General features: G+C 46.2%; 1 protein-coding gene across 5 annotated transcripts in view; it reads left to right on the top strand.

Annotated features, from left to right (window-relative positions):
- The first annotated feature begins 720 nt into the window (after positions 1 to 720).
- The window catches only part of CREB3L3 (cAMP responsive element binding protein 3 like 3), a 70,671-nt gene continuing 53,928 nt past the window's right edge, over positions 721 to 17,463 (top strand). For 2 of the 5 annotated variants that reach the window (XM_033953551.1, XM_033953549.1), the window contains exons 1-2: positions 10,892 to 11,020; positions 13,538 to 13,693. In XM_033953551.1, the coding sequence (XP_033809442.1) occupies positions 13,658 to 13,693 (36 nt within the window). In that variant the 5' untranslated portion in view covers positions 10,892 to 11,020; positions 13,538 to 13,657. Of the gene's footprint in view, positions 740 to 10,876; positions 11,021 to 13,537; positions 13,694 to 17,463 lie in introns of those variants that run through there. The other 3 variants (XM_033953550.1, XM_033953553.1, XM_033953552.1) reach the window with 3 other exon arrangements.

The raw sequence follows: 17,463 nt of genomic DNA, 5'->3' as shown, positions 1-17,463 counted from the left end.
CTATAGGAGGGGATAGCAATTGAGAAACTATGATACAAATTCTGCTGGAATCTACCTGTTTTCTCTTTTTTAAAAAAATAAGCCAAATATCCCTAATAAATCTAACTAGCTGTTTCTGTGCTATAATCTCCAACTACAGATTAAACCTTAAAGCTGCTTTCTGGTCTGAAAGACTATGTAAAATAAACCTTGCCAACAGTATGAAAGACAAGAGTTAGTCAGAAGAGTTTATCCCCTCTAATAACAGAGCTAGGCAGAAAAAGGAAAAGGAGGGAAGGCTTTGGTTTTTTTTTAAGGTGTTGAGGGGGGGTGTTACATTGGAAGACAGAGGAGTTACACCACACTGGGGGCTTAGTCCACTTTCATTTACAGCGAGAAAACGCAAAACACACATGATCTTTCTGAAAGATTGCATTTTCGTTGCTTTTCTTTAATTTGAGACATTATTGAAAAAGCCTTGATTTTCCTTTAAAGTTAGTATTTTTTTTCTTCAGGAGGCAAGAACAATTCCATCCACTTGGATGTGATTCTTTGAAGAAAGAAGGAGATATAACAGACGTTAATAAAATCAGTTTATAAAATCACGAATGGCATGAAACAGTTGTTTAACCTATCAAACAACACAAAAGCAAGAGGACATACATGAAATTAATGACCAGCAGATGGAAAACAAATTGTGGCAATGTTTATTTTGAATCCAGCACATAATTAAGCTGTTGAATTTGTTGCTGGAGGATGTGTAAGTCACCCGTTTTCCTTGTTTTTCACACGTCTCAATGTGATTTTTATAGTTTGTTTTTATGTAATTTTATTTTGTTAACCGCTTAGAAATTAGAATAAGCGGTCAAAAACATATTTTAATAAACTTAATAATAAACTTGGTCAAAGTAACCAACATCATGGGATTCAAAACAGGACAAGTTCCTGAAAGAAAAATGCAGTTTTCCTTGGTTCTCCTAGGACAAGCAGGATGAGTCAGCCACATATGGGTGTTGTCCCAACACCTCCCAATTTGCGGATAAGCTCTCCAATAGCTCAGAGAGATTTTTTTTTTTTTTTTTTCTCTGAGCATGTGCAGTGCCCGGGCCCCACTGGGCATGCCCGAGCCCTACCCATTTCCCCCTGCTTCCCCCTAATCCCCAGTCTTTAGTTTCCGCCCGTTCCCATCGGTCGGATTTTTCTACAGCTCTCCATTACAACTTTTCTACTCAACCTGAAGATGCCTGAATCATCTAAAGAAACGACTGGGATGCAGGAGGAGGATGAACACACTGGATCCTCATGAATTGTGCGCCCACTGATTGGATCCGGCGCTCGAGGTTTCCGTGTGGCTTGCATTGTGCGCACATGTCACACATGCACGCAAGCTAAGGAAGAGGGCACTGAGAGACTTCATGAAGAGAAGTGAGGCCCGAGAATCTCCCTCCAGCAGCCATCCTCATCGGAGCGTAGCAGCGGGGGATCCACAGACGAATCCGGTGAGGAGCCTCCAGGACGTCCTGGCTCAGTCAACCCCCCCCCGACTGCAACTTGCCCGGTCGAGAAATCTCTCCCGGAAGTCCTGCATGCTGTCGCTAGCCGTCGGCCCCTGCAGGAAGCCGATAGGAGTCTCACCAGACCGAGAGATCTCTCCAGGAGTTCTTGCATGTTGCTGCTGACAGCCAGCCTCCGCAGGGCATGAAGAGAAGTGAGGCCCGAGAATCTTCCTCCAGCAGCCATCCTCATCAGAATGCAGCAGCGGGGGATCCACATGCTACAGTGGCAAGGAGCCTCCAGGATGCCCTGGCTCAGCTAATCCCCCCGCCTGCACTTGGCCCGGTAGAGAAATATCTCCCGGAGTCCCTGCATGTTGCCGCTTAGAACCAACCTCTGCAGGGCAGCCGATAGGAGTCTCGCCAGACCGAGAGATCTCTCCAGGAATCCTTGCATGTTGCCACGCAGCCATCCTCTGCAGGGCAGCCGATAGGAGTCTTGCATGCTGCTGCGTAAATCCACAGCCTCTGCAAGCAACAGATCGGGGCTTTCACCCTCCAGACGGCATGCTGCCTCTTACAGCCGGCCTCTGAAGGGAGCCGATTGGGGTTCAAAGGTAAGTCCTATCTGCTTGTTTTTGGGAAAACCTCTGATAATCTGTTGCAGCCCCGAGGGCTCTGCCCCACCCTCCTCCCAATCTGAATTTAAGGAGAAAGAATCTCCCATGCTTCTTTCCCTTGGAGGGGACCTGCAGACCTCTCCCCCCAGTAGGAGACATGCTGCCCCAGAGTTCAGCTTATAAAGGACATGCTGAAAAAAAAAAAAAAAAAACCCAACTCGATGTTTCTTTCCCTCTTGGGGTCCTGCAGAGTCTACAATTCACACCTTTCCCACCCCTCCCCCTCCCCCTCTCAGGTTGGGAAGAGGAGTCTGCCTTTCTCAGCAGGGTGCTGATATCTTCAGAGATGCGGCATGTCAGACCATGCCTCTCCAAGGGTGGGGGTTTAAAACTCCTCAGTCTAAAAAGCTGTTTGCTCTTCATAAAACCTAGGCAGAGTGTTTTTCCAGCTAGCATGAGGGACTCTGTACTATTCATGATTTCTATAGCACTGAAAGGCATATGCAGCGCTGTACAGTTTAATATACAATAGGCAGTACAGCAGGAGAAGCCCACTCAAGAGGAATTATCACTCCTCTTTCTCTGCCTCCAGGCACAGTGGGAAACGCAGCCAGGAGCACTGGCACAGATGAAGGGGTGCATCCTGCCCCCTCTCTGCAGGCTCTCCCCCCCTCTCAAGAAGGACAGAGAAGGGTGGTGGGGTACATGGAGCCACCCAACCAGTCAAGTGGAGCAGCACATGAACCTGCGAACCACCAGGGGTGGGACCAGCAGCCACAGTTAATCCTCCTGCTGACCCACTCCTCTCTCAGCGGGCTTACACTCCCCACAATGCCCCCCTTTAGAGGGAGCCACGCACAACAACATGGCGCGGTTCAGCGGCAGGCCATGCACCCAAGCAACGGAGGAACAAGCTACACACCAGCCTCCAGCCACGCCCCGAGTCACCACCCACAAAAATAAATAAATATTTACTAAAAAACAAAACAAACAAACGAGGACTCACCCCAAGTCCCTCCAGAAACTCACAGCCTTTCTCAAGATCCACGTGGGGGGACAACAAGTACCCAAGACAGAGTACTACAAGGCCTGAACTACCAGTACCAGTACTTCACGCAGGCAGTGGCAATTCCAGTCCACAAGAACCTCCTGGACTGCAGAGACAAGATTTGGCTGACTCCCTCCTCAGGGCAACCAACATCAAGGAGACTGGGATTGAAGTACCAGATCTTTCCAGCCCAGGAATTCGACAACCCGCAGCAGCCATACATGGACATTGCGGTAGCTTAAGAGAAACAGGGCAGCACAACCCCCCCCCTCCAACCCCCGTCAGGGAAGGACCTGAAAAACCCTGGTTTCCACGGGGAAAAAGACCTTCGAGGGCGCAATGCTGAGCGCACGAATTGCTGCGCTCCAGTTCCAGATGCGGCTTTATCAGGAGGCCAGTGAGAGGAAATAAATAAATAAAATAAAATAGAGACTCCAGCTCACAACTGAGCCAGTCCACACTGGCAGCAGTCTGTGCCCCAGCACTCGCAACAGTAACATAACTGCTACGCAAACAAGCACCGCCCGAGGGGCAGGGGCATCCAAGGGCAGCCCTCTCCCCAAGACAAAAATAGAACCTTGACCACCCTCCGGCCCAGCAGGATCAGATTGTCTGTGAAGGCTTGGCCCAGGATCACCATCGACCAGTGGGCCCTCAGCATCATCAAGCAGGGATTCCGAATTCGTCTCCACTCCCGCCCCCCCCAAGTGGGCGGGGCACCCTCCACCTGACGACCCAACTTTCCTGCAGCAAGGAGAGGACCTGCTTCGGTAGAATCAATAGATGCGGTGACGAACAGAGGAGATCACCAAGGGGTTTCTACTCCAGGAACCCCCGCGTCACCATGGACAAGGACAACGCTCGTCCCTGGATCTCTGTAAGCTCAACAGATACATACACAAGGTCCAGATGCACTCTCTGGGTACAGTCTTGGCCCTGTTACAGCCCGAGTATTGGCTAGTATCCCATGCACCCAGCCCACAGGAGGCATCGTCGCTTCTAAAGCCAAGACAGACGCCTCCAGTACAAGGTCCTGCCCCTTGGACTCTCAACGGCTCCAAGAGCGTTCACAAAGTGCGTGGCAGTGGCACATCCTCGCCTTCAAGGGGTGCGCGTCCTATCTTATCTCGACAGCTGGCAGCCCCGTTAACCACCATAACCCTCCTCCAAGAACTGGGGTTCCTCATCAACTACATGAAGCCCAACCTGATACCCACCCAGGGGATATCGTTCATCTGGGCAGTCATCGACACCACGCAGACCAAGGCAGTCCTACGGGACTACCAGATCGACGCCATGACATCCCTGGTCCAGTGCATCCCTGCCAGCAGCTCATTGTCAGCACGCTCCGGTCTTAGTTGTGCAGCACACCAGACTACTCATGTGATCCCTGAAAGGGCACCTCAGACATCACTGAGACCAGTGTACGCAACCTCTGACCACCCACCCACTGGAGCTCAGGGCCTTAGGGAATGCCCTCGAAACCTTCAAACAGGCAGGGCAGTCCTCACCCAAACAGAAAACCAGGTGGCCTCGCACTATATCAGCAAACAGGGAGGGACAGGGTCAACCTCGCTATGCAAGGAAGCTTGCCAAATGTGGGAGTTCTCCAACTCCATTCAATGCACCATCCAGGCAACTTACCTCCTGTGGGAGCAGAACGACCTGGCAGAAAGACTCAGCCACCAGCTGGATCCCGATGAGTGGTGTCTCAACCCAGCGGCGATTAAGAAGATCTTCAGCACCTGGGGCACACCGAGCATCGACCTGTTTGCAACCGAACCGAACTCAAAATACTCGACCTTCTGCGCAAAGAGATCAACCCATCGTCATCTCAGCCCCGACGGTCTGTCTGTGAGTTGGAACACCCTAAGTCCTGCAGAAGATTCTTCAGGACAGAGCAACGGTGATCATGATTGCCCTGATCGGGCTCCTGCAACCATGGTTCCCGTTCTGGCAAGGGATAGCGGTTCACCCACCTCTCCCCGCTCCAGATCAGTGCAGTTCTCATTACCCCCTCCACCACGACCTGCGTTCCTTAGCCCTGACCGCATGGATGATGAGAGGATGAACCTACCACAAGACGTGGAGCACACTCTTATGGCAGCCAGAAGACCTTCAACCAGAAAACGCTATGGGTTGAAAGGGAGAAGGTTCCACTACCAGTGCACAGACACGCAGCGAGACCCCTACAACTGCCCCATACCGGACATCCTGCAGTACATACTGAGCTTATCTCAGGGGGACCTAAAACCCACTTCCATCAAGGTCCACCTAAGTGCAATCACGGCATACCACGCTGGCCTAGACAGCAAACCAGTGTCGAGGCATCCAGTAATCACAAAATTTCATGAAGGGACTGTCCAATCTGCACCCACCGGTCAGACCACCACCGCCCGGATGGGACCTCAACTTGGTGCCGCATCATCTCACCTCGACCCCTTCAAACCTTTGGGGGAGGCAGATCCCGTATTCCTGGCTGGGAAAACCCTGATCATCGTGTCTCCGACACACTCCCTCATGAGAACAGGGTGGCACCCAGTACCCTTCCCCGATTCTTGCCGAAGGCGGCTTCAACGGGCCTCCCGGCACTCTACATCTCCCCACAGGGAGGCACACTGCCACCTCAGCAACACCTCCTGGACTGTGTGCGGGCCCTGACTATGCAGCAGATTAGACAAGCCTCAATTGTTCGTCTCCTACGACCAAAACAGACCGGGACTTCCGGCCACCAAACGCAGGCGCGCGCACTGGATATAAGAGTGCATCCCCTTCACCTATAGAAAAGCGCAGCATCAACCGCAGGTGGGAGCCAACGCCCACCAGCGCAGAACCATAGCCAACACAACGGCACATCTGCACCACACACCAATAGGGGACATCTGCGATGCAGCCACTTGGTCCTCCATGCACACCTTCACCAAGCACAGGTTCACTCCCAGGAGGGACAGCAACCACTAGCACAGCCTTGACAAACACTGATCAAGTAGGGTGTTATAAATATCGACAAACACTGTTCAAGTAGGGTGTTATAGATATTGATTAAGTAGGTCTTCCAGCACTCCTTCTAGACTGAATGTGTAATAGGCAAGTATGAATTCTCACATGCAAGTACGATTTGTCACTGTTGATCAGTTGGTTTCTCACTGTTCATTGATTGTCATTGACCAATTTCACTGTTCTGTGAGTTAAGTAGGTCTTCCAGCAATCCTGTCTAGTCTGAAGGTGGAATAGGCAAGTATGAATTCTCATATGCAAGTACGAATTGTCACTATTGACCAGTTATGAATTGTCACCGTTGACCAGTTGGTTTTCTCACTGTTCATTCATTGTCACTGACCAGTTTTCGCCGTTCTGTGAGTTAAGTAGGTCTTCCAGCACTCCTGTCTAGTCTGAATGTGGAATAGGCAAGTATGAATTCTCATATGCAAGTACGAATTGTCACTGTTGACCAGTTAAGAATTGTCACTGTTGACCAGTTGGTTTTCTCACTGTTCATTGATTGTCATTGACCAGTTTCGCTGTTCTGTGAGTTAAGTAGGTCTTCCAGCACTCCTGTCTAGACTGAATGTGGAATAGGCAAGTATGAATTCTCACATGCAAGTACGAATTGTCACTTTGGACCAGTTGGTTTCTCACTGTTCATTGATTGTCATTGACCAGTTCACTGTTCTGTGAGTATTATTGCTCAGTTAACACAGCACTTTATCTAAAACCTTGTTTCCACAACCTTACCTGCTTTGCCTGATTACCCTGCCCGGCTCGGCCTCCACAGCCAGGCGAGGGATGCACAAAGCGCTAAGGCGCAGGTCCAGTCGGTACATCCCTCGGCTAGGGAGTCACCCATATGTGGCTGACTCATCCTGCTTGTCCTAGGAGAAAGTGTAGTTACTTACCTGTAACGTAGGTTCTCCGTGGACAGCAGGATAGTCAGCCACACAACCCACCCGCCTCCCCATACGGCCGACCCGGCCACAGCTAGGAACATCCTGGGGATTAGGGGGAAGCAGGGGGAAATGGGTAGGGCTCGGGCATGCCCAGTGGGGCCCGGGCACTGCACATGCTCAGAGAAAAAAAAAAAAAAAAAATCTCTCTGAGCTATTGGAGAGCTTATCCGCAAATTGGGAGGTGTTGGGACAACACCCATATGTGGCTGACTATCCTGCTGTCCACGTTACAGGTAAGTAACTACACTTTTTCCTTGGTGTGAAATATTTTCCTATCAATTATTTGTAGTTCCTTTCCATCTGTATTTTTTGTTTATTAGACTGTGCACCACCTTGTCCTGCTCTGTCATTTAAAGACAGTATAGAAAGACAGAAATAAGCTTAGGGCCTCTTTTACAAAGCCATGGTAGCGATTCTCCCACATCAAATATACCAAAATCCATAGGAATTGAATGGGCTTTGGTTCATTTGCCACTGGAGAAATGCTACCTCTGCTTTGTAAAAGAGGTCTTTAGTCAGGTAGACTTGGCAGAGCCATTGCTCATCCCTGGAAATGAGTTCTGGGAAATATGTCTACTTTTCAACATCTGCCTGTTACTTGTGACTTGAACTGACTGCTGATGGAGACAGGATGCCAGATTCGATGGATCTTGGTTAGATTCAGTGTAGCTTTTCTTAGGGTTACTAGACATAACCTTTTTTAGAGGACGGACTTTCCAAAACCTGGCAGTTTGTCCAGGTTTTGGAAATCCCTGAAGAGCTCCGGCCGCTTCTGGAGGGCCTCCAAGCATGCCCAGATTATGACACACACGTCTGCGCATTCTTGATGCCCTCGAAACACGGCCTGGAGGTTGAGGGAGTAAGAAACGAGGCTTTGTGGGGGTGAGGCTGGAGGCAGAATGGTGGGGGGGGGGGGAACTGGGGGCAGAACAGGACGGGGCCATGTGGTCAGTTTTTTGCAACAGTAAATCTGGTAACCCTTGCTTTTCTTATATTCTCAGATTCTTTTGCATTAGGAACCAAACCAAGTCTGGGGTATAACAAAGTCATATTGAATAGCTACTCTTGTATACTGGAAAATGCAACTAGTGTATTAACTGTGATTAATGGCATACTACACTGGGTAACTGGGAAGGGAAGGTATCAAAAGTACATCAATAAAACTCAAATCAGGACATCTGTCATGAGACAAGTTAGGTTGCAAAAATTTGGCCTAGAGGTACTAATATGTGTTTATCACATTAGTGTGCTCTAATGCCATATCACATGTTAGTAGTGGGACCTGTGGTAAAATAATGCATGTTAATTGCAGTAACATGTTAGTAAGTCTAACTATTGCTATAGGAGGCCCATCAGCTTTCATCATTAACTGCTAAATACCAAAATACAATTAGTACAGAGTTTTCACTGGTGCTAGATGTTACTTATTCTTCCCATATAAATCCTTCTCTTCAGCTTTATTTTAAAAATGAGTTGTCAGTTTTGTAGAACATCAGACAAGATCGTACCATCTCATCCTCTCTAGGTCAGAAAAATAATTTTCGATTACTCTGTCAATATCTGATTCAGCAGTCCCCGATCTATTATAGTGTTATGGATGTGCATGGTACGAAGCATGCATTGTGCAGTCATAAGAACTTAAGAACATAAGATTTGCCGCTGCTGGATCAGACGTGTGGTCCATCGTGCCCAGCAGTCCGCTCACGCGGCGGCCCATAGGTCAAAGACCAGTGTCCTATTTGAGTCTAGCCTTACTTGCATATGTTCTGTTCCAGTAGGAACTTATCCAACCTTGTCTTGAATCCCCTATAAGATCCTCCAGGAGAGTGTTCCAGACCTCCACCACTCTCTGGGTGCAGAAGAACTTCCTTATGTTTGTTCGGAATCTTTTCCCTTCTAACTTTAGCGAGTGCCCTCTCGTTCTCTTCATCTTGGAGAATAATCTCTCTGTCTCTACTAAGTCAATTCCCTTCAATATCTTGAATGTTTTGATCATGTCCCCTCTCAGTCTTCTCTTTTCAAGGGAGAAGAGGCCCAGTTTCTCTAGCCTCTTGTTGTACGGCAACTCTCCCAGCCCCTTAACCATTTTTGTCGCTCTTCTCTGGACCCTTTCGAGTAGTACTATCTCCTTTTTCATGTACGGCGACCAGTGTTGCAGATGGGAATAAGGAGCTCTTTAGGGTCACCATTCCATTTACCATGGAACTATGCTTTGCTTAAAGACAGATACAATGGGGTGAAAACTGAGACTTGGCTCAGCCTAGACTAATGACTCAGGGACGGACACCTGCAACATTTCTCTGCCTTGTCTTCATTCTTTAAGGTCATTCCCGTTATCACCTCTGAAGTTCAGGTGGATGTATAACGACTTACCTTTGTACCAAGCAATGATGGTTCTGATAAAATAGAGCAATAAATTAATTTAGGCAAAGTAATTTCCAATGAGTGCATTGCACAACTGATTTCGCTTCATACTACTGTCCTGTATCTAGGTCATGGCTTTGGCTCCTTTCCTGGGGTAGACTCCCTTGTTTGTTGCATTTATAAAATTGACATTTTTCTTATTCTATATCTACGCAATTGATGAACTCAGGGGTGATATGATAGAGGCCTATAAAATACTGAGTGGAGTGGAAAGGGTAAATATGAATTGCTTGTTTACTCTTTGCAAACATACTAGGATTAGGGGGCATGCGATGAAGCTACTAAGTAGTAGATTTAAAACAAACCAGAGAGAATATTTCTTCACACAACGTGTAATTAAACTCTGGAATTCATTGCCTGAGAATGTGGTAGCATCAGTTAGCAGGGTTTAAAAAAGGTTTGGCCACTGTTGGAAACAGGATACTGGGCTTGATGGACATTTGGTCTGTTCCAGTATGACAATTCAAATTCTTATGTCCTGATGCATCATGCCTCTCTCTTTCCCTTTTTTACCTTCCCTCATCCTCAACTACCTTCTTCATTTTGCCTGTTTCCTCTCTGTCCCAAACAACTAAAAGTCCAGGCATCCAATAGGGCAAGAACAAGACTGGATCAGTTTGTTTCATTGGCATAAGGTGAGGGGGTGACCCTATATTACAGGTCTATTGCTAATTCCAGTATGAAAATAAAAGTGTTTGTGGTGCAGCTTTGGGCTGGGATGGCAGATTCTAAATTCTAATACTGTAAATAAACAAAGCAGGGAAAGAATGCAGAGCATGGCCCATGGAATTCTTTCCAACTCCACTATATATGTATGTGGGTGAATGTATGTGTTGCCTGTAGATTTGTGGGTGTGAGATATGTATGTTGATATTAAAGAACAAAAACATCCCTAGTTCAAGATTTGGAAAGGTGTTGGGACCTGGTGACCTTCCTTAGTCTGCTGAACATGTTGGCTGTTTATTTTCTGAGTGGCCCTCACTGTCGTATGCACAGAATAAGAGAAACCCTATTCAAAACACAGGTGCTAGTTTGTTTATTCTGTTTGCAAAAATAGAGAATTTATTGCACGCCAATTTGCTCCAAGTAGTATATAAAAAAAAAAGGGAAAATGTATTTTGAAACTATGTCAGAGTTCAAGGTGACCAACTGGGGATGGACTATGGACCATTGTTTCCATGGCAATATCAGTCCAGAACAAGGCATTTTCTAATGGACATGCCCATCTGGGGCCACTCTAACCTGAGTGGTGAATGTCACTTGCCAGTCATCCCAGAAAACCAGCAATCTGCCTAGCCTAGGCCAATCAGATGACAAAGATGATTTTGCAATCCTTCAGTCTATTTCTGTACTGCCAGAGTTTAACTTTATCACAAAGTAGAGAAGAGCTGCAAGAGGGCACTAGAGACATAAGTTGCCACCAGACCTCTACCAACAACCACAGCCGATCTGACACCAAATTAAGAATTTGTCCTCTGGGAGCTGGGAATGGCTCTGGTCTCAGAAAAGGTGAGTTGATTTTCTGGGTTGGTTTGTCACACACTGGATTCTTTTCCTCAGTTTTGTCTTTTTTTCCCCCCTGCCTGACATTGTCCACTGTGTGAGACGATCTGTGAATCATAAACAGATCAACAGGAGTGAAGTCCAACAGGGCAGGATAACCCAGCTGAACAAAAAAACTCTTGAAGGAAAACAAATGGCTTGTACCGCAGTTTCTATAAAAAGAAATGTATCCTCTTTATTTCTGGTGCTCTAGAATGGCATTTTCATACTTTTCATAAAATGCGTATGTATTGTCATTCTTAGCAAGGACAATGGTCGCAGTGCTAAGAGTAAATTGACTTCAATGATGAGCTCATAATTATAAAAAAAATAAAAATGAATTGGGTGCTAGGTGCTTGTCTTCTTAGGCACGATTCTACAAAAGGTAGGCGCCTATTGCATGGCACCCGGCACCAAGGCAGTTGTGTTTAGGGGCAATTCTGTAAAGGACTTAGGCGCCTATAATGTAGGCCTTTAAAATCCTGGCCTACATTACGGTGTCTAAGTTAGGCGTCTGTAGGTGCAATTCTATAAAAGGCGTCTAAGCGTGATTGACACACGATAGATGCCTATATCATAGGCACCTATCTTTTTAGATGCCATTTACAGAATATCCTCCTTACTTACAGTCTATCAACCAAGTTTCTCAGGATAATATGGAAATTAATGTTTTGTGCACGAGGGAGATTTTTGAGGATGTGCATGGTAAAAATAATTGGTTTCTTCTCAGATTTTTTTTTTTGACCAGTTCTCACTTTTTTCAGTTTGTTTCAAACTTTTGTGTTTTGCACATGGAAATGAACATTGGGCGCATTGATCCTTAGATTAATGTGCTTTAAATCATTTCTATGTGCACTTTTTGCGCAGGTAAAGTTAAAATGAATGCCTGAACTTTTATAGAGATATTGTATGTGTCAGTAGGCATAGAAAGAGATGTCATTAGACCTGAGTGTAGGGAAATGGGTGGTGGGGGGGTGGGGTGGAAATTCTCTCCTGAGGTGGGGTATCAGTCTAGAACAGGGGTCTCAAAGTCCCTCCTTGAGGGCCGCAATCCAGTCGGGTTTTCAGGATTTCCCCAATGAATATGCATGAGATCTATGTGCAGGCACTGCTTTCAGTGCATATTCATTGGGGAAATCCTGAAAACCCGACTGGATTGTGGCCCTCAAGGAGGGACTTTGAGATCCCTGGTCTAGAATGAGGGTGGGCAGAGGCACAGGCAGTGGCTTCCAAAATGGTGTATTCGAGCCATCTTTAAAGAGAGATTACGTTGTCCATTAGTCCATTACTGAGTACTACAACAGTAATGGTCTGTGTAACTTACTACATCTGATAAATTGCCTTTTCCAGATCTTATCAAATACATTTATCATTTTAAAAAGATATTTCAAGGAAATGGATTTACCTAAAAATCAGAGAAATCCCAACAAAAGACCTGGAAGAAGGGGTTATTAGTTTCTGTTTTATACATAGGAAATGATTGTGGGTGATTCTGAATGAGGGCAGCATCTAAACAGCAGGGGGAAAGGGCACACATTTGCCATCACTGACACACCCCATAAGAAGGAATTCTGTGTACCCCTATACTTCCAAATAAATTCATGGGATTCTTCACAGGTGGTGATGCCTTTTTTTATATTGATTTTACAATCTTCAATAGTGTAATACATAAATATATTTTATATAATAAGTCAATATAAGCACATTTAACTTTCAATATACATAACCAACTAATTTCTCCCCCTCCCGCTCCTCACCCACCTAATAATAATTTAATAAAACACAGAAACATAGATTTCCCCAATAACCTTGCCCTATTAGCCATATACTTCCATCCTCCCACCCATTCCAAGTGTAAATATTTAAAAATCAAATAATGACAGAAAGAACCCCTCCCACCCTTCCCTAACAAAAGATCAATTGATTGGGGTAGAGAAACATCCATTTTCAAAACTGCTAGACGTCCACTTTTTTTTAAAAAATGACCTATTTGGACGACTTGGCCTTTAGGACAACTGTCCATCTTCAAAACGTTCTAATCCAGACCATTTAGATGTGGGAGGAGTTAGCATAGTAATGGATTAGCTACATAAACATCCCAACAGAGAAGTGGGGCACCTCAGAGGGCATTGCTGTGAACTTCACATAAAGAGTATCAGATGTATATCTCACCAAAAACCCCTTATAATTTATAGTGAGCTCCCCAAAACTCCCCCAAAACCTATACTCATCTGTGTACTACCCCAATAGACTTTATGGCTGCAGATGGCAAATATATGGCAGTATAGTAGAGTTTGGGTGGGTTTTGATGGGCTTATACTTAATACCATAGAGGTTGTGATTAGAGTGCCTTATGGGCCTGGGTCCTCCTTTCTGTGGTTCAATAGCCTACACACCTGATGCTCTACTAGGCTTCCCTATACCAGATGCTACTGTTCTAGAGCCAGATATGTACCTTTTTGTGAATGTTGACATTACCTCTAGCTCTTTCATCACCTTTTCTGCTGCCTCTGACTCCAACGTGGGGGTGCCTTGGTCTTCCCAGCCTCACCCCTGGTGCAATTAATTGTAAGGGAAGGCTGAAGATAACTACAAGGTTGCAGGATGAATGGACTGGAAGGATGGCAGCTGAATCCTCTGGTAAGAGAAATGGGTTGAGAGAGAAAACAGAAATGTTTCTTTTGGCCATGTTAAGTTTAAACTTAAAGTGATGGTTTGACAGGTTAGGTCATATTAAACTTCTACCCCATCTTCCTTGGATGCAGTCCGATCCAGAGTGTAATAGAATACCCTGCAATAAAACATAAAGGCCCTCTTTTACTAGGCCATGGTAGAGTTTTCTACTGCAACCCATAGTGCTAAATGCTCTGAAGCTGCTCTGACACTCATGGAATTCCTATGGGTGTCGGAACAGCATCGGAGCATTTAGTGCCAGTGGTGTAGCGAGAGTGAGAAGCGCCTGGGGTCTTGGTGCCCCTCCCGCCCCTCTCACCTCCGCCACCTGCACCTTCCCGATCCCCCCTGCTGCACACACACCCCCTTCCTTTCTCCTGTACCTCTATTTGTTCACCGCCGCGAGCAACAAGAACTTCAAAATGCTCCTTGTGACCCCGTCATCTCTCCCACTAACGTCATTTCCTATGAGCGGCACGCGGAAGTGACAGTGGGAGAGACAACACCGTCGTGAGGAGCAAGTTCTTGCTCATGGTGGTGAACAATTTAGAGGTAAGGGGGAAAGGAAAAGTGTGCGCATGGCAAGGGGAGGAGTGGAAAGAGGAGGGGCAGAGAGGAAGAGGGGTGCCGACGCCCCCACCAACATGGCATCTGGGGCAGACTGCCCCCCCCCTTACTATGCCACTCTTTAGTACTCCGGGCCGCAGTAGAAAGCTTTACCACAGCTTAGTAAAAGGGGGAAAAAATTATACAGTATAAAATGTAGACACATAAAAAAAACACTAAGAGGAGCATAATCAAAAACAGCGTCAAAGTCCCCCTTTTGGCCTAAGGCCCTAGGCACACAAAGTAGGCATCAGGGAAATGTCCATTCTCGAAAAAAACGTCCAAAATGTGTGTTTTTTTTAGAATGACCTACCTGTATGTTCAGCAGTTTAATCATCCAGACCTCCATTACGTGTATGCTTACAATACTCTCCTGACCCAAAAATCGCCCAAGTCCCAAACGCCCAAAACAAGACCATTTAGGCGAAGGAGGGGCCAGTCCTTCACCTAAAAGCATGATTCTCTAACCGGTGTCTCATAAGCAACGCCGGTTAGAGAATTGTGGAACCGTCTTGCCCCGTCCCCTCCCCCTCTTAATGATTGCGGCAGTAAAAATGCACAATCTTTCCTGCCACCACCCGCCACGACCCCCCTGACATATCAGGGCAGGAGAGATGCCCAATCTCTCCTGCTGGATCACCCCTGAACTGGCGTGCTCTTCACTAGCAGGAGAGATACCCAATCTCTCCTGCTGGACCCCCCCCTCCCAAAGCGCTTTTCACCGGCAGGAGGGATACCTAGTCCCTCCTGCCAGACACCTCCCACCCCCCTGCCGGACCACCCAGCCCACCCCCGGACCCCCCCTCCACCCCCACCCGTACCCCCAACAATCAAATAAGGTCCAATTAAGTCCAGTTTGAAATTAGGACAATCGAACAACAAGATCTGCTCAGTGCAAGGCCATGAAGACACCCATGCAGAAGTCATGACAGGCCAGGCAAGACGCCGTCGACTGCAGACCAAAGCAGATCTTTCCATGATGCGACCTAGGCTGAAAACAGGACCCTCTCCAGTGGGCGAAGTAGGAAGCCGACATTCAAACCGCTCACAGTTGACCAGCAGAGACGGCTGCAGACATCCAGGAAACACGGCACAGCAGGCCGAAGACAGCGGCAGAGAAGAGAGAAGGTAGATCACCGTCACCAGATTTCAGCAATGCAGACTCTATCCACAGGAAAGCAGCGCGCAACCATCGCCGACCTCTGAGTACAGCAACCGATGGTATAGCTGAGCTGAGCATGTATGAGAGTGCCAGCATTGGTGTCTGAAGCATGCCAACAATTTAAGTGCTGCTTGTGAATCACAGATAGGGACGTGAGCAGCAGACCTCTTTGACTGGTGGGGTTTGGGCATCCCTGCCAACCATTAAACCAGTGTGACAGTTTTGGAGAGGGTTTGACCCCAAAGTGTATGTGTGTTTTGGGGGGAGCAAGCCCCTGGTGTATATATAGAGAAAAAGGGACAGCTCTAGATCACAAAGATTGATAATGAGATAACAGTGAAAAAATATGCACTAAAAGTGTGATGGGGGAGGTAGAAAGAGAACCAAGTTGGAAAATCTAAGTGATGGCATAGTGCCAAGGAAAAGATGGTGATCAATGGCCTTGCAAACCAAGGTGATCAAAGCTAACCAAGATGGATGAGGTTAGAATAAAGGACCCTATGCTTAGCCATAAAAATGTCCCTTTGTCCCTGGAATGTAGAAGCCAGAAGCCAGACTGGACTGAAAATAATATATGGAAACAAGAAAGTCAAAGCAGTGGAGAGGAACAGCACACTTGAGTGAGGAAAATAGAAGAGGGTGGGACAATAGTCAGATGGGTAGACAGGGTGCAGGGAAACAGTGATGTGGTCACTCTGAAAATAGTTGCAATGGAATGTGATAGATGGAAGGAATAACTGTAGTCAGAGAGTTTCTGCTGACCAGGTACATACATGTAGGACACAAAGTAAAATGGGGAGACCCAATGATCCACAGTGAAAACAATCCACCGATGAAAACAAAAACAAAAACTGTGGATACAGATGTTCTGGAGATAATTTATTAAACACTGACATATAAAACCATGAAAATTCAATTAAAAAAGTACAATAATAAAAAATACTGTGATAAAAATCCAATCGGACCCTACACGGTCCATGTTTCGACGAGCACGCCTTCCTCAGGGGTCCAATGGTTTGCAACCTCACATATAAAGAATTGGACTGAAAACAGTCTATTGTCTTTAAGCATGTGAGCAAAGAACACTGCAGACAAGCTGAAGTAGCATTTTTTTGCTACTTCAGCTTGTCTGCGGTGTTCTTTGCTTACATGTTTAAAGACAATAGACTGTTTTCAGTCCAATTCTTTATATGTGAGGTTGCAAACCATTGGACCTCTGAGGAAGGCGTTTCTCACTGAAACACGGACCGTGTAGGGTCCGGTTGGATTTTTATTACAGTATTTTTTATCATTGTACTTTTCTAATTGAATTTTCATGGTTTTTATATGTCAGTGTTTAATAAATTATCTCCAGATCATCTGTATCCACAGTTTTTGTTTATATACATGTAGGAAACAAACTTTGGAGGTGAACTGAGGCCGACATTTGATACATCTTTCTGGATGTAGAAGTAAGGAAGAATGTCCAAAGAAAAAACCCAGCAAGAAACTGCATCTTCAACAAAATGAGAGAGAGCAATGAAGAAAGATGAGACAGTCAAGGAGAGGATGTAAGACTCATGGTCTACGAAGGGACAATTATATACTATCCTTGCCTCCTCTATACAGTGAGGGCTATATCCCCCTTTGTAGCTCATTCCCAAAGGAAGGGGCTTCAGCTGATTGAAATAATTACATTATCTGGTCATCTCATTGATACATCAACTCTGTTTATTGATTGAACACTGTAGATATAGGTAAAGACTGGAGGTACATCACATGTGAACCCTGGTATGGACCCACTGCACTAAATAATATGACATCTCAAAGAGCCCCAGGTCCCAGTAATACTCTGATTCTAGGAACTTTGAGCTGGACAAAGACAAACCAGCAAGCTCTATTTAAAAAAAATTATGTTTTTATTTTCGTAGTTTCTTACTTTCTGAGGCAGGTAAGAGGATCCCCTAGGCTTCCAAGTCAGACACATTTG

The sequence above is a fragment of the Geotrypetes seraphini genome, chromosome 8 (assembly GCF_902459505.1).
Source record: "Geotrypetes seraphini chromosome 8, aGeoSer1.1, whole genome shotgun sequence".
NCBI lineage: Eukaryota > Metazoa > Chordata > Amphibia > Gymnophiona > Dermophiidae > Geotrypetes > Geotrypetes seraphini.
This window is presented reverse-complemented; position numbering and strand designations above follow the sequence as displayed.